This window comes from Vespa mandarinia, chromosome 19, assembly GCF_050613455.1.
Source record: "Vespa mandarinia isolate Hongniang chromosome 19, ASM5061345v1, whole genome shotgun sequence".
Classification (NCBI taxonomy): domain Eukaryota; kingdom Metazoa; phylum Arthropoda; class Insecta; order Hymenoptera; family Vespidae; genus Vespa; species Vespa mandarinia.
Genome location: NC_140828.1, coordinates 3,765,001 through 3,785,944, shown reverse-complemented (window position 1 = coordinate 3,785,944; position 20,944 = coordinate 3,765,001). Strand labels below are relative to the sequence as shown.

Sequence of the window (20,944 nt, the reverse complement as noted above, 5' to 3'; positions counted from 1 at the left end):
AGCGCCATCTGAACTAAAACTTATAGATGTCACTAGAGTGGATTACAATAGAGAGCAGTTTGACGTTAGTGGTGTCTGCAGCTTTTCATTCTTTCGTTTGAGTGATTTGATTACGTTGCTAATAATTATACATTGTTTGGAGTAAGTTTTGAGTAATCAATTTTTATATCCATTATTTGTTGTATTATTTAGACAATTGTATATTATATTTTCTTGTAATTATTCTTTTGATATCAGTAATAAAACGTTATGCTTTTATTCTGTTCGTTATAATCAATACTATATATAAGCTGTTCTTACCTTTATCAAAAATAAAACAATATTTTAATTTCTGTGCATACTTATCTTATTTGTTAAGGAAGCATTATTTTTGTAATATATGATCTTAATTTTAATATATATATACATTTTTTTAAGTGCGGTTATTGTATATTTTTGTTGACATGACCCCATCTTAGTAACCTAAAAACATAAATGTTAATTATATTATGAATTCATACGTTTTTCCAATATTATCAGATAATTCTGTTTCATTTTCAGATTAGAATATTAAGATAGGAATCTATTCTAATCTTGTTACCTAGCCTTATTGGAAAAATGCAGATTTTTGTAAAAACTCTCACAGGAAAGACCATCACGTTAGAGGTCGAAGCATCTGATACGATAGAAAATGTAAAAGCAAAGATTCAAGACAAAGAAGGGATTCCTCCTGATCAACAAAGACTTATCTTTGCTGGCAAACAATTGGAAGATGGAAGAACTTTGTCTGATTATAATATTAAAAAAGAATCTACTCTTCATTTGGTATTGCGACTTCGCGGAGGCATGCAAATTTTTGTAAAAACTCTTACAGGCAAGACCATCACTTTAGAAGTTGAAGCATCAGATACAATAGAAAATGTAAAAGCAAAGATTCAAGACAAAGAAGGGATTCCTCCTGATCAACAAAGACTTATCTTTGCCGGGAAACAATTAGAAGATGGAAGAACTCTTTCAGATTATAACATTCAGAAAGAATCTACTTTACATTTGGTATTGCGACTTCGTGGGGGTATGCAAATTTTTGTAAAAACTCTCACGGGAAAGACCATCACGTTAGAGGTCGAAGCATCTGATACGATAGAAAATGTCAAGGCTAAAATACAAGATAAAGAAGGGATTCCTCCTGATCAACAAAGACTTATTTTTGCCGGGAAACAATTAGAAGATGGAAGAACTCTTTCAGATTATAACATTCAGAAAGAATCCACTCTTCATTTGGTATTGCGACTTCGCGGAGGCATGCAAATTTTTGTAAAAACTCTTACAGGCAAGACCATCACTTTAGAAGTTGAAGCATCAGATACGATAGAAAATGTAAAAGCAAAGATTCAAGACAAAGAAGGGATTCCTCCTGATCAACAAAGACTTATCTTTGCCGGGAAACAATTAGAAGATGGAAGAACTCTTTTAGATTATAATATTCAGAAAGAATCTACTTTACATTTGGTTTTGCGTCTTCGTGGAGGCTCAAATACTTGAATCAAAGGATTATAAATCCTTATGTAGTAACATTTAGTAAACGTCGTAGTATATCAACTGATAGTAATTATACATTTTTTATATTTATTTAAAACCGTTATTTATACAATGTATGATACGGTTTAAACAAAAATCGTAATAAATGTGAGCATGAGCATTAATCATATGCAAATGTGCATGTGCTCCATATATATAAACATTAATCAATTAAAAGTTTTATTAATCCTTAATTATACTACATTATTATTTATCAAATATTATAATAATAAAATAAATCTCTCTCAAAATTTTCAAGCATAGTGTAGAGAAACTACAGCTTCGATTTTTCAAAGAATTAAAAGTAAGGTTATGATGTTAGAGTATAGATGGCATCACGAGTCTTCCTTAACAAACATATCTCTAATAACCAGAGTTCTATAATTAAGATAGAAATAGATTAATGTAAACATTTTCCTTGTAATATTTGTAAAAAAAAAAAAAAACAACTATTGATATCGATAAAAAATATTTTTCAAAAACAATAGACATTCGTTAAGAAAAATTGAAGAGAAAAAGATGGTACTAAAATTCATTTTTAAATAATCGCACCTGAAACGTGCGAAATTTGAATAACAAACGACTAAACAGTTATTTTTTGTGTTCAAATTTACGTAACTTATCGAAAACTGTAGATAAAGTTAAACGACCGTATAAGTCTTATACGATGTGGTCCGCCTTCGACCCTGTGTTGCTTTTGTTTGGAGAACGGATCGAGAACAAGGTCACGCAGGTAAAATGGCAGTCGGAGTACCGAGATCGGTCGTTGCTTGACGATAACCTCGCGTCGTGACGCCTGTATCGTCTACGTTCTTTACTCGAATAAACGACTAGGTAATATTAATTCATTCAATGACGATAGGACAAGTGAAAATGATCGATATTTAGGATAGATCGAAATAATTTATTTTTACTAGGATAACAGAGATAGATCTTCTCGATCGATTTGGTAAGTTAATAACATTCCGGTATATTTTTAATCCACGTGAATCCATACATATATACATACATACGCGTATATAGAAATTTGTTGAATTATATATGTACAAAATTTGCCAAAATTCTTAATTATCTCGCCTTTTAAAATCTTTTAAAATCTTTGAAATTTTTGTCGCGCCATATAGGTAATTGTGCGGTATGATAATCGCAGGAGGCGTCGCACGCAGCCACTTGCGATCTGATAAAAGAGTTGCAAGAGAATTTTTTTACAATCTACGTGTTCTATATCAGAAGGCAATTCTGATAAAGGTTCTAGTTTCTATCTGATCGTTTGGGCGAAGCCTCATCGACGGTAACAATGAAAATGGAGGTACGTGTGCATATCTGTATACATATATATTTTGTTCATTTTTCTTTTTCTTACTATTTAAATTTTTACATCGTCTCAACTTTTATGCCTTTTTACTATTTAAATTTTTACGTCGACTCAACTTCTATGCCTTAAATTAAAAAAGCATTTTTTTTGGTTGATAGCGAATCGAAGATAAAACTGCATTTGTCATTACGAACATGTAAAATTATGTACAAGTTAGTTTTACGTGTATGTATATATACATATATACATATATTTTAGTCATTTGTAGAAAAGTATTCTCTTTCCTTTCTTCCTACTTATTATTTTTGTTATAAATAATAAATAATTAAGTAGAACGGCATAAAAATTGTCACGTTGTAAAGATAAATATTTGATGAAGATATCGTTGATGTAGTGCATAAGAGAGTATCGTTGAAAATTATGAGTAAAATCACGTACTTAAGATCATACGTGCGTCATCGTACATGTATGTATTAAATACATTTATTTTCGTATTCCTATATATGTAGGAAGTACAAATAAATTTTCTAGGAATTGTAACGTTTATTACTCAAGATCTATTCTAGTTAAAAGACTTACTTAGAATCATCCGATTTATTACCCATGTACTTACGTGTATTTACTACGTAACAAATTTGATGGTATAGATAACGTTTGTAGATCATAATAATTTAATTATAATTTTATTATAATTAAATTATTATTATAGTACTATAAGTACTATATTATTTATAATAATAAAAATAATAATATAATGATAAAAGATAACTCTCTCTAAAACGTAACAAATATGGATCCTTTTAGCTTATACCGATAATCAAGAATTATAGTTGCAAATATATGTGTGTCAAGAAGTTTAAACATTATCGTAGAAACGTTTTTAAAGTATTTCAATGTTGTTATTCTTTAAGTAAAGTTATTATTTTAGTAAAGTGAAATAAAAATTAGCATTTAATAAAAAATAGTCGTCGAGTTACTATTCAAATTAGTTAGCGGCTAGACATTTTTAATCTACGCTCGATAAAATGATTCTTAAAAAGGAAAAAAAGAGTCACGAGTACTCGTATAATCTTGTAGAATCATTCATCAAAAAATTAATATTAGAAAGTTTTCTTTAATAATTCAAATTATTTGTATTGAAAATATTTATAAAAAAAAAATTAAATATTCTTAGAGAAATTCTCGTTCCTTCTCTTTTCGATTTCGCAGATTTAACGAAATTCTTTATAAAAAGATTTCTCTCGAATATAACCGTTAATTAAATTTATAAGATAATTATTAATAGCCTAAGTATATATATATATATATATATATATATATATATACATATATATATATATATATATATATATATATATATATATATACTATAATTCAGTAGACGAATCTTTTACAGAACACTTGTTCCAAAGCAACAGATGTTTCTGTGAAGCAGGTATACAATTACGTTGAGAAACACCTGTGATACTTTTGTTTGATCACTATAGATCCCTCATCTCTCTCATCAAATTTTTTTCTTCGGTACAATAACATAGATATATTTGAAATTGAAATGAAAGAAAAATGTATGTAGATCGTAAAATTCATTTTCTCTCAAACTTTCCTAATCGATTCGATCAAGTAACGAGATCTGTATCGAGTATTTTATAGTAATTAGTAAAGATTATTTCAACATAAGATTATATTAAGTATTCGTTAAGCATAATTATATTAGTGATTGTTACTATAATTATTTCATAACCATATCTTTTACGCGATATTATCATTGATTATTTATCTAAGTACTCATATTTAAAAATAAACGAAATTACATAAAGAATGCACGTGATTTCGTATTGTGTTCGAGGACGCACGTAAAAGTTCAAAAAAAATATATCGGCGCTTCTTCTTTTTTCTAAATGAAGAAAAAATGAATTTTCTCGATCGGAAGGTGTTCGAAAGGAGGCAACAAGACAAGTCAGGAAGATCCGTGGCCCATTTTTTTTAGAAAGGAAGCAACCAACCAGCTTACGGTTCAGCTGGCATGTTACATCGAAGCACAGCAGTCGCTGTTAGTTTTCTGCGAGCGGCATTCCTGAGTGCCGCTCGAGTGCAGCTGCTTGAGTAAAATCCGTAAAGTAGAGAGAGAGGAACTCACAAATTGGATAAATATTTTAGTTCCTACGCGGAAGTTGTCCGATTAGGAGTTTCGCAGTTCTTTTGTTTTAGATTTATACATCTACAAAAATTTATACTCATTTAAGTATCATTTGAAGTGACTTTCAAAAAAAAAAGAAAAAAGTAAAAAAGAAAGTGTAACATCTAATCTGACTTTTCTTAGAAATCAAAAAAGATCGATCTATCGATAGATCGATGTGAAACATTCGAAATGATTCATAGATTTGAGTCACAAACAAGAGCACGTGTATCGATATCAAGATTTAATCACAAAAAACCTATATTATTGGATACTTTCTTTTTTTTAAATTGCAATAAGGACAAAAACCTGGATGATCAAGCCCGATCATATTGCTACTGAACACACAACCTGTTTTTTGGAATTCACTTCCCGTTAGCATCAAGATCGGTAGCACTATGGTCGTTTGGTATTCCAGGTATTTCGCCGTTACCTTTCTTTTTGTCGATTAATGTCAGTTCTTTTCCTTACTTTGCTTGTTTTTCCTGAAGAAGTCAAAGGTCATGAGATAAATTATTGTATTCATTGAGTTTATTAACGAATCGCAGATAGATCATGAGTTTCATATTACGTATTCGCTTTAATAATTTTTATTGCTTTATAACTTGTGATAACACAAAAAAAATTAGATATTTGTAATTATTTGTCATTGTAAAAATATCATGATATAAATAAATAATTATATAGAAAATAAAGAAATAATCTGAGAAACATTCAAAGTAATAAAATGTTTAATGTTAAAAGATAAAAATTGTGTAATAAAATTATAGTATAACGTAGGTAATCTCGTTTTTAGGCGGAGCATAGATTGGAGCAGTTAAAAAAGGCAACAGACAGAATACAAAAGGAGATCGAAGAGGTCACGGAGAGGGAGCACGAACTACGAAACGTGGGTAGCATTAAAACCACGTCGCACGAGACAGTGGATTCCAAGGTGGGTATATCTAAGGGAGAGAGAGAGGGGGAGAAAAAGAGAGAGAGAGAGGGAGAGAGAGAGAGAGAGAAATCTTGGTACATACGAAGGTGATCGAGCTCAAGGTCGCTCAACGTCGAAGGAAAGTGAGCACGTCGGTGTGATACTTATATGGATCCAAAATGTGCATTCTTTGCATGCTTTATACGTGCTTTCTTCCTAATACAAGAATCATTTAGATTAGATTTTTCATTGAAATTTCAATCCACGTTTAGTCGAATGTGTTGTCGATAGTTAAAAATTATATTTATATATATATACATATATATATATATATATTTTAGAATATATAGAAATATCTAATTTGCTAATTTGAAAATAAAGTCATCCACCCGTTAAAAGATAAATCTCTCCTAAGTGAAGAATCTCTGGAGTCTAACAAGTAGAACAGAACTAACGAATCATCAAGAATGAATTCGTGCAATAAACTTAGACTAACTCAGTAATAAGACTATTTAGTATTTAACGGACGCGTGACTAACGAATAAAAGCGTAAGAAAATGATTTTAAAGTATGTACATTGATATAAATTTAGGTGAGACGTATGCCGCAAGCTTTGGCATCGAATAAATTGAAGAGGGCAACATCAACGCCGCAAATTCTCGAAGCTGTTAATCTTGTCCCTTCAACGCAATCTATTCTACCAAAAATGACGAACGGTGTGATATCTTCAAATTCAACAACGAGACCTTTACGTTTTGCTACAGCACCTAGCCAGAAAGGATTGATGCATAGGTTCTTAGCAACAAGAGGAAAGATTTATAAATCTAATACAACACCTAATGATCTTATAACTTCGTCTATCACTGTACCTACCATTGCACTTAATCCTATAAGCGTAAAAGCTTTTAATCGTAGTTTGAAGATACAACTTGAGCCAGATGATGAACCTAAAAAACCTCCTGTTAGGAAGGGTTATGTACCTGTTGAAGAGAAAATTCAAAAAGAATTGCACGAGATGAAGGAACGAGAAAATGAACTTAGGTGAGTAATCGGTCATAATATTTATTAATAATAATAAGAGAAAAAGAAAATGAGAGCATACAATGTAGGTACAGTGATGCAAATTGTGAATGAGCTATTAGTATACTTTTCTTACCTTTTAATATATTATCTGTGTATGTAATGTACAAAACTTGATATAGAAATTTCATAGATTTTTTCTTTCTTTTTTCTAGATTAATGCGTTCTCAAATGTTAGCAAAATCTCAACCGAATCTTTTAGACATCGGTAACGACAATGATTCCGATATTTACGATGGTACAGGCTCTTTAAGAAGCGGAGCATCATCTAATACGTTAAACGAAGATGAAATAGAAAGAGAAAACAAAGGCAAACATAAGGTATAATTATTTTATTTGCTTGACTATCCCGAAAATTTTCATTGATTTATCATCATACGAGTTTACCATGATTTTTTATAAAGTTTTAACGCTCAGACATCTAATCGTTTTATCTAATCAATATTCTTATCTATTACCGAGAATCTGTTACTTTCATTGCTTTTTAAAAGTATTATTGAGATCGTAAAATACACTTTTGTTTTTTTTACTTAAAAACGAAATCGATTAATCATTCAATTATTATGAAATTAATATTGGATTAGAAGTAAGAGAAGTAGCATCATATAAGTTTAATTTGTGTTTCAAGTGAAATTATTTTTAGCCGAATCCACGACGTCGAAGTACTCTCATCGCTCAATGGGAAAGTCTTATAGCTGCAAAGAAAGAATCCACTGAAAATAATCATGAAAACGATAATGCTTTTTGAAAAATGATTTATCGTTAATGTTTTTCTAAGGTCTTTTCTGTCCTATTTGTTCCGTACGTTTGATAAATTTATTATTTAATCTCTCTTTATATATATTTTTTAGGTATGTGATATACATACATATATATATATATGTGTGTGTGTGTATTTTCTATGTATTACTAAGTAATAAGTTATAAACGAATATTTATTAATACATAAAGACTTGAATAAAAATGTATACATGCGCACGTGCACAGATTGCGGTGTAGACGTTGCATACTGCGGATATTATAATAATTTGTAATATATTTTTCCGCTTTTTTATACATAACTATTAGAATCTTAGGGAATACTATCGATTGAATATCTGTTTTTTGTTGTTGAAAATAACAAAGTACGTTTAAGTTAGTAATTAATTAAGAATTAGTTCTGAAATATATTTTTTTACTAGCAAGAACAAGTATATACAAAATAACTTGTAATATTTACTCAACAAAAAGATACATATACATGTATACAGTAATTAGTTGAAAACTACAAATTAGGTAAGAAAGTAAATTCAAATGTATATGTGATCGTATTATTGCTATACGTATATATAACGATGCTAATCAAAACTATTCGTGCAATCTCTGTTGATATGGTGCCGAATTTCATACTAATTTATTAAGTTGTTTTCGATCTTATTATTATCTATATTAATCTCATACTTATTCAAATATGCATACACATTTATTTTCGTTTAATTAATTCATAGAAAATGTTTTGGTTATTATATTCTTTTAAAAAACGTGTTGTTTTTATGTTAAGAGTATAGTATACTTAAGTGTATACTTTATAAATATAAATGATTATAATTCTACTTGTTTTATAAAGATTTTCTGTATCTAATATAGATCTCAGTTTATCATTTAAATACTACTTTATAAAAGATAGTTATAATTGTTTGTATGGAATTAGTACTTCACAACCAATAATAATAGTTCTTAAAATTTCTTAATGCTGAAGGATATAGCAAAAACTTTATAAATACAAAATATTGTTTATGTTTATAATTAACATTACGTTTTCTCATAATAACATTAATATTTTATATTGATCCATGTTTAATAAGTAATGTACGAAATTAGTTTACCTGTACACTAATAATATTACAAAATATTATAGTATAAATAAATAATATTTCTTATAATTTGTGATATATGTCTCTTACTTTGAAACATATCTTTAGTGATAGTTGATTAAATAAATATCTTACTTATCTACAGTAAAATAAGACTGAGATTTGTATTATTCGTTTCCACCGCTATTATGGTGGCGTTGTTAGTCATTCCTTATGGGTTTTTTGTGAACAACACACTATGTAAAAAAACTTTGCATATTAAGTAATAATCGTGATATATTTATTTAACTTTATCAGGTACACTGTAGTTTAATCAGACAATTTTTTTCGGCAGCTATGGCTGTGGTCTTAAGAAGAATCAAAGAAAGAATGAATGATTTCTTTTTTGTTCCGGCGTCTTTGTTGCCTCTTTTATTTTCGACGTCTTTGTTTTTCGACATCTTTCACTTTGTTTGCTTGGTTTCCCACATTATGTTTAGTGGCGCCGAGGCGTGTTAGTTATGTGTTTTGCCAGAGGTGGCGTAACAATTGTAACGAAGTCACCACATTCTAATTCGTTTTAACACTGCCTTATGGATAATTACTATTTATTGTATGATTCAATTTTGACAAGTATGATCTGTTAAAACTTTAAAATAATTTAAGTAATTTAATATTTTTATATTAGTTGAACAATGGAAGAATTACAGAAAAGGATCGCAGAGCTCGAAAGGGAATTACAAGAAGAGAAATGTAGAAATGCAATTACTACACGCGAAAAGATTGAACATATGTCTGGTGAAGTCATAGATTCTAACCCTTATAGGTATTTCAATAACAAATTGATAAGTATATCCTTTTAATTATTTTATTTTGTTATATAAAATAGATATAGATTGAAATAAAATATATTTATAGTTTATTTTACTTTATAGTCGTCTAATGGCATTGAAACGTATGGGTATTGTTAATAATTATGAAGATATACGACAAAAAACAGTAGCTATTGTTGGGGTTGGAGGAGTTGGTAGTGTAGCTGCAGAAATGTTAACAAGATGTGGTATAGGAAAGGTTAGCAGAAAAATTATTTTAAATATCTGTAATGTTACTTCCATATTATCCAATTATATCATATTTTTGTCTTTTTATTATATTTGTATAAAAATATGATGTATTTTAGCTAATTCTTTTTGATTATGACAAAGTGGAATTAGCAAATATGAATAGATTATTTTTTCAACCGTATCAAGCAGGACAAAGTAAAGTGGAAGCTGCTGCCAAGACTTTACAATATATTAATCCTGATGTAGAAATTGAATCGCATAATTATAATATTACAACTGTAGATAACTTTCAAGATTTTATGACTACGATAAGGTATATTTTATATATATATATATGAAATTTTGATTATTATATATGAGACAAATTTATTGCAGAGTAATTAACTTTTATCTTGTAATATGAATTCTAGTACATCGAGCTTAATGAATGGCCCTGTGGATTTAGTCTTAAGTTGTGTAGATAATTTTGAAGCACGCATGGCAATAAATACTGCTTGTAATGAACTCAATCAGTTATGGTTTGAAAGCGGAGTTTCAGAAAATGCGGTTTCTGGGCATATTCAATTTCTTATACCAGGAGAGACAGCTTGCTTTGCTGTAAGATACTTTACAGTATATAATTTATATAATTTATAAATCTATTCTTCAATTTTTTTTAATTTATTCATTTTTAGTGTGCGCCACCTTTGGTTGTAGCATCAAATATTGATGAAAAAACTTTAAAGAGAGATGGTGTATGTGCTGCATCATTACCCACAACTATGGGTATAGTAGCAGGCTTTTTGGTACAGAATACTTTGAAATTTTTACTTTGCTTTGGAAATGTAACATATTATTTAGGTTATAATGCATTGCAAGATTTTTTTCCAACAATGATGTTAAAGCCAAATCCAAATTGTGAAGATAATTATTGTAGACAAAGACAACAAGAATATCAAGCAAAACCAAAAGTTGAAAAGCCTGTTGAAGAAGTTAGTGATATAAAACCTTTGCACGAGGACAATGAATGGGGTACATAACAAAATTATTATCAGTAATGTATAATATTTATAATATAGGTAATTATTTAGTAGTAATTTTTTTACAGGAATCTCCTTAGTTGAGGAATATGAACAGCAAGAAGAAGAAGATGCTCAATTACTTAATACTGGTTTAAAACAAGCTTATACCGTATCTGTACAACCAACTAACCCTCCAAATGAAATAGCAAATACATCCGGTCCAAGCCTAGAAGAACTTGTGCAGCAAATGAAATCTTTATAATATTTTTAGACCTTACAAAAGTGTCTATAAAATTATACAAAATTAAATATTGTATACATTCCATGGAACAATAACACAAAATTTTTTAAACAAATGTTTTTGCATATTCACATTATTGAGAAATAAAATTAAAAATAAATTTTGTTAGATTAAAATATAAAAATAAAAAATAGAATTGACATATTAGTTTATATAATTTTATTAAATATTTTAGCCATACATCACTAGAATCAAGCGAATGTAAATGCGGAATGAAAATACAAAACCATATAAACGTTAATGTTTATGAGTGAAATCTGTGAGCTTTCAAGAAATGTATCACAAAATCTTGAAATGGAAGTGACATGAGGTTGATGATACCGTACAATTATATTTTTCCAAGATAATAGCATTTGAATACAATTGATTTATTGTGTCTCTGTTCACAATCAGTTAATAGATGAATTTTAAGATAAATATTGTTCAATGAAGTATAACAAATATAAAAAGACATTTTTATATAAATACATTATATATTCCAATGAAATTTTAGAACAATTGAAAAAAGTAAATATTAAACAAAGCATAGAAAATAAAAAAAAGGATGAACTCAGAGAATTTTTTTACTTTTTGCATAAATTCATCCTAAAATACATCTGTGAATAGAGAACAGAAAAATATTAATCAGATTTGATACTAATTATTATTCTTCATCATCACGAACTCCACCAGGTGGTGCTTTTGGACCTCCAGCACGCTTTGCCATAATAATTTGATCAACTTTAAGCACAGTACAAGCAATTTCCACTGCATACTTAAGAGCCCATTGCTTGGTAAGGAATAAATCTAAAATTCCTGCTTTAACTGTGTCCACAAGAGCAGTACCTTCACCCTATAATATTAATATTAATTAATTTTTACTAAGAAAATAAAATATGTTTAGAAATATAATTAAGAAAATTACTAACGTCGATATCAAATCCGTAAGTTTTTTTACCCTCTTTATGGGCAGCATACAATTTAGAAAGTAATTCAGATGCATGATTACCACTATTCTCTGCTAAAGTTTTTGGAAATACTTCCAAAGCCGTACTAAATCTATGTGCTGCATATTGTGCTAAACCTGGCAAAGTATCAGCATAAGAAGCAAGATGTGAAGCCAGCTCAATTTCAGTAGCACCAGCTCCAGGAAGAAATCTGCCATCTCTTGTAATTCCTTTAAAAGTATTAACGCCATCATCTATTGCTCGCTCAATATCATCCATATAATTTTCTGTAGATCCTCTAACAAGTATAGTGCTAACACGACTATCTTTTCCATCTAATCTAAAGATCACTACTATAGTGTCTCCTAATTCATCGATGTAAACAGAATCAGCATATCCTAATTCTTCTTTCGATGGTGCAACTAACTTCGAAAGAGCCGTTGCTCCAACAGTTTTTGATAACCGTCTAATATCGAATTTACTAGGTATACGAACAGCCATTAAATTGTACTTAATCATATAATGAAGAGCCATATCACCAAACTTTCCACCCGATACTACAACTGTAGCTCCAGTAGCTGCAATTGCTTTTATTTGTGTTTCTAATAGAGATTCTTCTCCACGTGAAAATTGCATCAACTCATCTGCGCTCTTTATTAATACTGTTCCCTTAGTTTCTGTTTGCGTGATATCAACAGGACAAGTATAAACAGCAATCTTAGCATTGGACTGTTTTGTTACATTTCCTTCTACTTGACGTTTAAATACCATTCCATTTACTACTTGAGAGGATGTTAAACCACCTCCAAGTATTTTACAAACACGTACATTGTCTACATTAAATGTAGTTTTTTCGGGTAAAATAGATACACATGCTTTGCTAACAAGAGATGCTAGAAGGTCTTCATTTCCATATTGTTTGCTCATTATAGATGTTTTGATTCCAACTTTCATTTCTTCTTCATTCTGATGATCTTTTATTTCGTGAACAACCAAAGTAGGAAGAATTTCTAATGCTTTTTCTAATGCTCCTTCATAACCTTCCACTATTTCGGATGTAGTTATACCCTACCAAAAAATATAACTTACTTCTTAATACAAAATTTAATAAAAAACACTTTATAAAATTTTCATTATTTATAATTTAATACCAAACGAAGAAGTTCTTCTGCAGCTTCAAGTAAAGCTCCGGCAAATATGATAACAAAATTTGTACCATCTCCAGCTTCTGCTTCTTGCATTTTCGATGCAAGAACTAACAATTTTGCAGCAGGATGCTCTACTTCTAATTCGTTAATAATTGTAGCTGCATCATTAGTGACAAATAATTTTTCGATATGATTAATAATCATTTTATTCATGCCATTTGGGCCATACGCAGTTCTCACTGTTTGTGCAAACTGTTTACAAGCAGATATGTTTCTATATACTGCTTCTTCTAACCCGGAGAAGTACTGTTAAAAAAGCAAATTCATAATATTTTGTTGGTGACAAAAATAAATTTTTTTTTACAATATCATGCAGTTACTATAATCAGTAAAAAGATTTGTACATAATTAATAACTATAAAATATACAGAATTTTATAATTATTAATTGTAAGTAAAATTTAATATTTATTTGAATTTACAAATTATAAATAAATTGTTAAATAATAATAATATGATATGTTGTAGATATTAAAAAGCAACTATATAACGTATTTATGAATATTATAATATTTTATAATCATATGTAAACCTAGTACCAAGAATGTCTATAAAAGGTAATGACGTCGATGGCGGTATCGATATTACATTCATTGCATTTTTGAGTATAATAATTTGCAATACAACATTGAATTTTGATAAATTGGTTAATATATACTTACACGAGCACCATCTTTTAACATTTGGGCAACGCCCGGTGCTTTTGGTACGTGTAAAGCCATCTTTTAACAAAAAACTCGAAAAACTACAACCTCACGTGTTATAAAATAATGATTACTATACGCCGAGCATAAACTCAACAAGAACCTTCTTTTTAAAGATAGATCTTTCCTTAGTAGTAACGTATTGTAATTGTGAATTTCCAAAAATCAGCTACATAGGAGCGCTGAAAATATCCAATCATTGTTAAGAAGAAATAATTTTGATTGGTTGAATCCGACAATCATTAACCAATTATAATAATGCATATATAATTTTTTTAGTATATTTTAAAGTTTTTAATTAAAAGTTATTAATATGTGTCTAAGTTAATAAAATAATTATTTTTAAATTACGTATCTGTTATATGTGTATATATCTAGCTTTTCAATTGTAGATGGTGCTTCGAGTTAAGTCAATACGTGGCAATTACGAAGCTTCGATAAATGTCACTTGTCAATAAATTGAAGTTGTCACTGATAGGTGTAGTATACAATTTGAATGGCTCAAATTGTTTTTATTATATATATATATATAAGTATAATGTGTATGTGTATATATATATATATAATATATTAAGTATAATATATATATATATATGATTTTACCTTATCTCTAATTGATCGCTTGAAACTTCTCTTTTCTAGAGAAATATACGTATTAATATATAAATATTTTTTCAGAGTAATTGTACGCATTAAAACATCATGAACATTCAATATATAAAGAATGTAGAAAATTCAATATACAGTAAACAACATAATGGACTTATACAATATGGAACCTCTGGTTTTCGAACCAAGTAAATATATTTTTTATATTATTTAAATTTGGACAATTTTATATTTATTATATATATTATATTATTATTTTTTACTAATTCAATTTTAGGGCAGATTATTTGGAGCATGTACTTTATCGAATGGGAGTTTTAGCTGTCCTTAGATCCAAGATATGTAATGGTAAGAAATAATTTCTTTTGCTATTTTCATATCATTAAAAAAAAATTACTTTTAATCAATATCTTATATTTAATGATCTAAATCTTTAATCTAAATCTTATATTTAATTTATCTGATATAAAATAAAAAGTTTTATTATATTATAGCTGCAATTGGATTGATGATAACAGCTAGTCACAATGTAGAATCAGATAATGGCGTAAAATTAGTTGATCCTAATGGTGAGATGTTAGAAACATCTTGGGAAATAATAGCTAATGATTTAGCTAATGCAAATGACACTGATGTTGTAACTGTTATTCAACGTATTATAAATGAACTAAAAATTGATATGTCTGTGAGTGCAACAGTAATAACAGGCAGAGATACAAGAAAAAGTAGTCCTAATTTATTAGATGCTGCACTTGCAGGTATTAGAGCCTTGAACGGTATTGTAAAAGATTTTGGAATTGTTACCACACCTCAATTACATTATCTTGTTGTTTGTACAAATACTAATGGCAATTATGGAGAACCAACATTGGATGGCTATTATACTAAATTTTCAAAGGCTTTCGAACGTATGAGAAAATATAAGAATTCATTTAATAATGATAAATATATAGCAGAGTTACAATTGGATGCAGCAAATGGTGTTGGTGCACTTGCTATGAAAGAATTTCAGAAACACATAGGTTCTGCACTCAAAGTTAATATTTATAATGATGGAAATGGAGAACTAAATCATATGGTATGTAACTTTGTGAAAAATCATATTACTAATTAGGATAAAAGAATATATATTTTTCTTTTTACAGTGTGGAGCTGACTATGTTAAAATACAACAAAAAGTACCATTAAATATGCAACAGGAAGCAAATGTTAGATGTGCTTCCATAGATGGAGATGCAGACAGAATAGTTTATTTTTATGTAGATGAAATCAAAAAATTTCATATTCTTGATGGAGATCGTATAGCTACTCTTGTAGCAGGTTATATCAAAGAGCTTCTTGAAGAAAGTTCTTTGCAATTAAATCTTGGCCTAGTTCAAACTGCATACGCTAATGCAGGTTCATCTAATTATATTTCGCAAAAATTGGTATATATTTATTTACCTCCTTATTGTTAGAGTAATTTTTAAATTAAATATTTTATTGAAAAATTATATTTAGAAAGTTCCAGTTGCATGTGTTTCAACAGGTGTAAAACATTTGCACAGTAAAGCAACAGAATTTGATATTGGTGTTTATTTTGAAGCAAATGGTCATGGGACTGTGGTTTTTAAAGAAACAGCTATCCAATCTATTTCAAATGCTGCAGAAAATCTTAAGTAAGATTTGATTTGTTAGAATTATAGATTTATACGCATATAATTTTACTAACATTTCATTATCGTTATAGGTTAAAAGAAAATGAACGTACTGCCGCTGGAAAATTAGTACATATTATAAATATTATTAATCAGACAGTTGGCGATGCCTTAAGCGATATGTTGTTAATAGAAACTATTTTACATTCCAAAGGATGGAGCATTATTGAATGGGAACAAAGTTATACAGATTTACCAAATAAACAAATGAAAGTCAAAGTTAAAGACAGAAATATTATTACAACAGCTAATGCAGAAAGACAGTGTGTTACACCAATAGGATTGCAAGATGAAATTGATAAAGTCGTAGCTAATTATTCAAAAGGAAGAAGCTTCATCAGGTATTTTATACATCTAAAAATAAATATTTTTATTCTAGTATTTTTATTTGAAATAATATGAATAAAATATTATTAGACCTTCTGGCACTGAGGACATAGTACGCGTTTATGCAGAATGTGAAAATCTATCTGATGTTGACAAATTGGCTGCAGAAGTATCTTTACTTGTTTATAGACTTGCTGGAGGTATTGGACCAGAACCTACTTTGTGATAACGACACTGATCTTATCTCAAACTTAACGCTTTTATCAAATCTGCATTTAGTTTTATCAAAAAAAGACAATACAGAAATTGTTTATTTTTAAGTAAGTCTAATTCTTTCCTTGTTTATTTTTGGCTGGATTTATACTGGATTTTTGAGATTATGTATATTATATCCTTCGATTTATGTAAAGTAATTAGGAAATAATAAATAAATAAACTCAGAAATTTATAAAATATTGGAAAATATATTTTTATATATATTTTAATACAGTGACTGTTTAAAAGTAATGTTGTTGATATATCGGCTATATATTTGAGATTTTTATTGATGAGAATATATATTTAATATTAATGTATTTAACGTATATGATTGTATATATATATAATAAGATATAATGTATCAAAAGTTTCTGTTTTTTTGTTATATACTCTTGCGCAGTCATAGGCCGCATACATATTTATTAATAAGATTACAACGAAAAATTTATAAATGTATAAAAATTTTTTTTCCAAAAACTTATTATTCGATGATAAGAAATGTAAAATTTGCTTAACATTAAATTTTTTAATGTCGTGAAAGCGAGAGAAAGAAAAAAAAAATTTGGCAGCGATTTAAGCCAATTAAGATCGAAAGAAAGGTATATGGTTTTTCACGATCGGCCAATCATATGAAAGATTTCAGCTATTTCATGTATACTGCCATCTGGTGTTAAGAACTTGAATTATTCGATATTCTTACAGCGGAATCGAATCTTAATACTACAAAAAGTAGATCATAGCGTGTATGTCTGTCGGTTTGACCGAGAATTCGTACGGCAATAACTGTTGTAATCGTCAGACGCCATTTTGTGCCTCGTTTCGCTGTAGAGCGTCACGAAAGTTTCATCCTTTTTATTTTAATTTAATTTCGCCAAAACGTCGCAATTACATGTAAGTATGGCAAATTTTTCTTTTTCAACAATAATTAGCATAATTAGATTGTCGAGAAAAGAGCGGGATCGTACTATTTTTGTAGTATTGTAATGTAATGTAGACGATTGCATGGAGACATGTAAAAACCGGATACAGAAGGATAGGCTTCTTAAGGCGTATGCCTTAATTGGTCTGTGTATTTTAATAATACTTTAAATATATATTTATTTTATTTTACGAAAATATATTATCGAAAACTGTAAATATTAACAAAAAAATTGGATTCCCTCTAGTATTTATTCGACTGTAGTTTACGCGTCCTTCGGCCAACACTTGCACAATTACGTGATCACAATACTACCATTTTTTGGCCAAGCTTTCTGATTTCCCGGCAATGTAGTTTTCCTTGATATACAATTGGAGATACTTTAAATGTTAGATAATTTAAATATATGTATATCCATTTTTACTAATTCAAATATATGTATATACATTTTTACTAACGAAAGTAACCTTTTTTATATATATATATATATATATATATATATATACTTTTATGATATTTATAATATATGTAGTTAAAACATTTGTTTCAAAAAACATTTATTTATTGTATTATATTTCTAGCTTATTATTTTATAGAGCACATAGTAATATACAAAGCTGCTAATGTAACTACAATGCGATAATTATATTTTTTATATCTTACTACTTGATATTGAAACATAATTATTTTTTTTCCAGAAAATGGTGTCTTCTAATCAACCGGTAAGCGCATTTGTTACTTAGGATATTATATTTTATTTATTTCCAATGATAAGCATCAATTATTTTTGTTTACCAATTATTCTTAATCTGCTATTTTATAAAAAGCTATGCATATTTTTTTATAATTACACACTTCCCAGAAACTACAGGAAATACATATAAGGAAATTATACATAAATCCACTGTTCTCTAATAAAATGATTATTGAGCACCATTAATACAGATGGGTAAGTCAAAGCGGTCTATGATCTGACGCAGCAAATTTGAGTATGCATTTGTTTAATTTAAATATGCAAACTTTGTATTAGATTCTACAGATATATACGTTGTATAAATTATAATACACTTGATCAACAATGCTTTTGTTAGCTCAGTATAATTTGCATTGTCTATAACATAAATAATGTAAGTCTATGATATAAAAACTGAGCTAAAATAAATTCTCTAATAGACACCATGCTTGCTGTTACAGAAGTATGATCGTATCTAGAGATACATAAGCGTGTATACAAAGATAGTTGTCTTATATCTTCGTTTACTTTAAAGCATGATTACTTTAGTTTCATATATGTACTTAATCATAGACTAATTTTTGGCGTTAGAATAAGATACTTTATTTATGATATTTTGCATTTTTGCAGAGAAAAACAAAAATATTTGTGGGGCGGTTGCCAGAAAATTGTCGCAACGATGAGTTGCGACAATTATTTTTACGCTTCGGCGAGGTGACGGAATGTGACGTTATGAATCGATACGGCTTTGTACACATGGCACGAGAGGAGGATGCAGCTGCAGCTATCAAGGCGCTCCACAATTCCAACTTCAAGGGGGCAACCATCAACGTGGAGCAGTCAACTGGGAAGTCACGCGGAGGCGGTGGAGGACGCAGGGATGGAGACAGAAGAGGCGGACCAATGAGAGGTGGTAGAGGAGGACGAGACGGTGGTAGAGACGCTCGTCCTGGACCATACAATGATAGAAGAGGTAAGTGATATCTTTTATATTACATTTTTCGACGATGCTATCTTCTCATCCATTCTATAATTAACTCTGCATCTTAATATTTATATTTTATTTTTATAATGTAGAAGTAACATTCTAATCTTATAAATTCTGTATTGATTAATAAAAATGAGAATATAGCACGTTGATTTTAAGTGTCTGTTCATTTCAAATTTAAAACCAACTGGAATATTCGGCGTGCTTTACAGTTCTTCCGATCCAACTCGTTGGTTACGATGGATCTGCTGCAGGTGGCGTCGCAGCTGGCTATACCGATTACAATCGTGGTGCTGGGGACTTTAGTGGACGAGGGACTGACTTTGGCACTGGGTATACCGACCGTGGAGCATATGGCCAGAACGTGGGAACTGCTGCGATGGGATATACCTCAACGGCGCCAGGGATGGGTGGAGGCTATGGACCTGCTGCTGCTGTAGGAGGATATGGCCCAACGGGAACGGCTGATTATGGCAGGACTGCTGATTATACCCGTGCTGCAGATTTTGGAGCGAGAACAGATTATGGTAACATAATGGTCTATTTTATCATAATGATCTGACATTATATTAAGTAAATGATTCAAATGAGTATATCAAGTGAAATTATTGAAAAAAGTAAAGAAATAATAAATACAGCTTGAGTCTAAGTCATTCCTTTATATAATTAACGAGAAATGTTGAAGATTAATACTGTAATAATTGTTAAAATAATAAGGTCAGGTTGTTACAATTTCAATAGACATATATTTATATTATTTCCAGTAGTTGGAGCTGGTATGGCAGGTGATTTTAACCGTGGTGCACCAGGTCCGGTTGATTATGGTCGTACGGATAATTTCGGCGCAAGTCGCACAGTTGATTACACAGCTAGAAATGATTATGATCGCGCTGCGACCGGACCAATGAGAAATGGCGGTGCTGCCGTTGCCACAACAGGATATGGTACTGGATACACTGATGTTGGATATGATGAGAGTCATTGGTAAAGTTATTATATTTTTAAGAAATTTTTATTTATGTTCTTATTTGCAAAAACATAGGGAACATTCGATTGTTTTAAGAAAAGGAATATTCCCAATGATAATATTAAGTGTAGTTTCATTGTTGCATGTGATAAAAATAATATTGATTTTATATCGATGGTCATACGCGAATATCTTTTTGAGCCATTAAGTGTAAGAACATTAAAATGATCCATTTCATTGGAACTTTTTCAAATGCGCCTAACAAAGTTATCATAATTTAATCATTATCTCATAAAAATAAATTTGCACATCTACTAATCTGCTTAAGATCATGCACGGGTTTTAAAAAAAAAGAGGGAAAAAAAGA

At 29.4% G+C, this 20,944-nt stretch overlaps 6 protein-coding genes across 17 annotated transcripts in view; 5 read left to right on the top strand and 1 right to left on the bottom strand.

Moving 5' to 3' along the window:
* Positions 1 to 10: 10 nt before the first annotated feature.
* Positions 11 to 1,734, top strand: LOC118449383 (polyubiquitin-B). Its single transcript, XM_035883870.2, has 2 exons — positions 11 to 141; positions 541 to 1,734. Exon 2 carries the CDS (start codon positions 598 to 600, stop codon positions 1,519 to 1,521), a length of 924 nt encoding a protein of 307 aa, XP_035739763.2. The 5' UTR covers positions 11 to 141; positions 541 to 597; the 3' UTR covers positions 1,522 to 1,734.
* A 475-nt stretch (positions 1,735 to 2,209) lies between these two features.
* On the top strand, positions 2,210 to 8,706 carry mdu (mitotic spindle positioning protein meduse). 4 transcript variants are annotated; one of them, XM_035883871.2, is made up of 6 exons: positions 2,357 to 2,506; positions 2,682 to 2,866; positions 5,845 to 5,982; positions 6,557 to 7,005; positions 7,200 to 7,365; positions 7,688 to 8,694. In XM_035883871.2, exons 2-6 carry the CDS (start codon positions 2,855 to 2,857, stop codon positions 7,790 to 7,792), a joined length of 870 nt encoding a protein of 289 aa, XP_035739764.1. In that variant the 5' UTR covers positions 2,357 to 2,506; positions 2,682 to 2,854; the 3' UTR covers positions 7,793 to 8,694. The 4 variants fall into 4 exon arrangements, with proteins under 4 accessions (XP_085518832.1, XP_035739764.1, XP_035739765.1 ...); XM_035883872.2 differs by having other exon boundaries at positions 7,673 to 7,810; XM_085662706.1 differs by lacking the exons at positions 2,357 to 2,506; positions 2,682 to 2,866 and adding an exon at positions 2,210 to 2,290 and having other exon boundaries at positions 7,688 to 8,706.
* Positions 8,707 to 9,086: 380 nt separating this feature from the next.
* Uba5 (Ubiquitin-like activating enzyme 5) lies at positions 9,087 to 11,297 on the top strand. 3 transcript variants are annotated; one of them, XM_035883865.2, is made up of 8 exons: positions 9,087 to 9,159; positions 9,232 to 9,489; positions 9,565 to 9,702; positions 9,812 to 9,947; positions 10,057 to 10,253; positions 10,351 to 10,537; positions 10,615 to 10,951; positions 11,028 to 11,297. In XM_035883865.2, the coding sequence occupies exons 3-8, from the start codon at positions 9,572 to 9,574 to the stop codon at positions 11,201 to 11,203; spliced, it is 1,164 nt and encodes a 387-aa protein (XP_035739758.1). In that variant the 5' UTR covers positions 9,087 to 9,159; positions 9,232 to 9,489; positions 9,565 to 9,571; the 3' UTR covers positions 11,204 to 11,297. The 3 variants fall into 3 exon arrangements, with proteins under 3 accessions (XP_035739758.1, XP_085518830.1, XP_085518829.1); XM_085662704.1 differs by lacking the exon at positions 9,232 to 9,489 and having other exon boundaries at positions 9,123 to 9,194; XM_085662703.1 differs by lacking the exon at positions 9,087 to 9,159 and having other exon boundaries at positions 9,219 to 9,489.
* A 150-nt stretch (positions 11,298 to 11,447) lies between these two features.
* CCT8 (chaperonin containing TCP1 subunit 8) lies at positions 11,448 to 14,210 on the bottom strand. The gene is made up of 4 exons (XM_035883861.2): positions 14,038 to 14,210; positions 13,320 to 13,622; positions 12,151 to 13,236; positions 11,448 to 12,074 (listed from the first exon to the last, which is right to left on the bottom strand). The coding sequence occupies exons 1-4, from the start codon at positions 14,095 to 14,097 to the stop codon at positions 11,886 to 11,888; spliced, it is 1,638 nt and encodes a 545-aa protein (XP_035739754.2). The 5' UTR covers positions 14,098 to 14,210; the 3' UTR covers positions 11,448 to 11,885.
* A 208-nt stretch (positions 14,211 to 14,418) lies between these two features.
* nst (phosphoglucomutase 3-like protein nst) lies at positions 14,419 to 17,171 on the top strand. Of its 2 annotated transcripts, none has more exons than XM_035883862.2 (8): positions 14,419 to 14,557; positions 14,758 to 14,876; positions 14,966 to 15,036; positions 15,183 to 15,766; positions 15,834 to 16,115; positions 16,189 to 16,346; positions 16,418 to 16,726; positions 16,803 to 17,169. In XM_035883862.2, the coding sequence occupies exons 2-8, from the start codon at positions 14,782 to 14,784 to the stop codon at positions 16,936 to 16,938; spliced, it is 1,635 nt and encodes a 544-aa protein (XP_035739755.2). In that variant the 5' UTR covers positions 14,419 to 14,557; positions 14,758 to 14,781; the 3' UTR covers positions 16,939 to 17,169. The 2 variants fall into 2 exon arrangements, with proteins under 2 accessions (XP_035739755.2, XP_085518828.1); XM_085662702.1 differs by having other exon boundaries at positions 14,494 to 14,621; positions 16,803 to 17,171.
* A 529-nt stretch (positions 17,172 to 17,700) lies between these two features.
* The window catches only part of LOC118449391 (uncharacterized), a 10,282-nt gene continuing 7,038 nt past the window's right edge, over positions 17,701 to 20,944 (top strand). For 3 of the 6 annotated variants that reach the window (XM_035883896.2, XM_035883891.2, XM_085662856.1), the window contains exons 1-5: positions 17,702 to 17,861; positions 18,588 to 18,611; positions 19,253 to 19,595; positions 19,823 to 20,137; positions 20,375 to 20,594. In XM_035883896.2, the coding sequence (XP_035739789.1) occupies positions 18,591 to 18,611; positions 19,253 to 19,595; positions 19,823 to 20,137; positions 20,375 to 20,594 (899 nt within the window). In that variant the 5' untranslated portion in view covers positions 17,702 to 17,861; positions 18,588 to 18,590. Of the gene's footprint in view, positions 17,862 to 18,587; positions 18,612 to 19,252; positions 19,596 to 19,822; positions 20,138 to 20,374; positions 20,595 to 20,944 lie in introns of all 6 variants that reach the window. The other 3 variants (XM_085662858.1, XM_085662857.1, XM_085662859.1) reach the window with 3 other exon arrangements.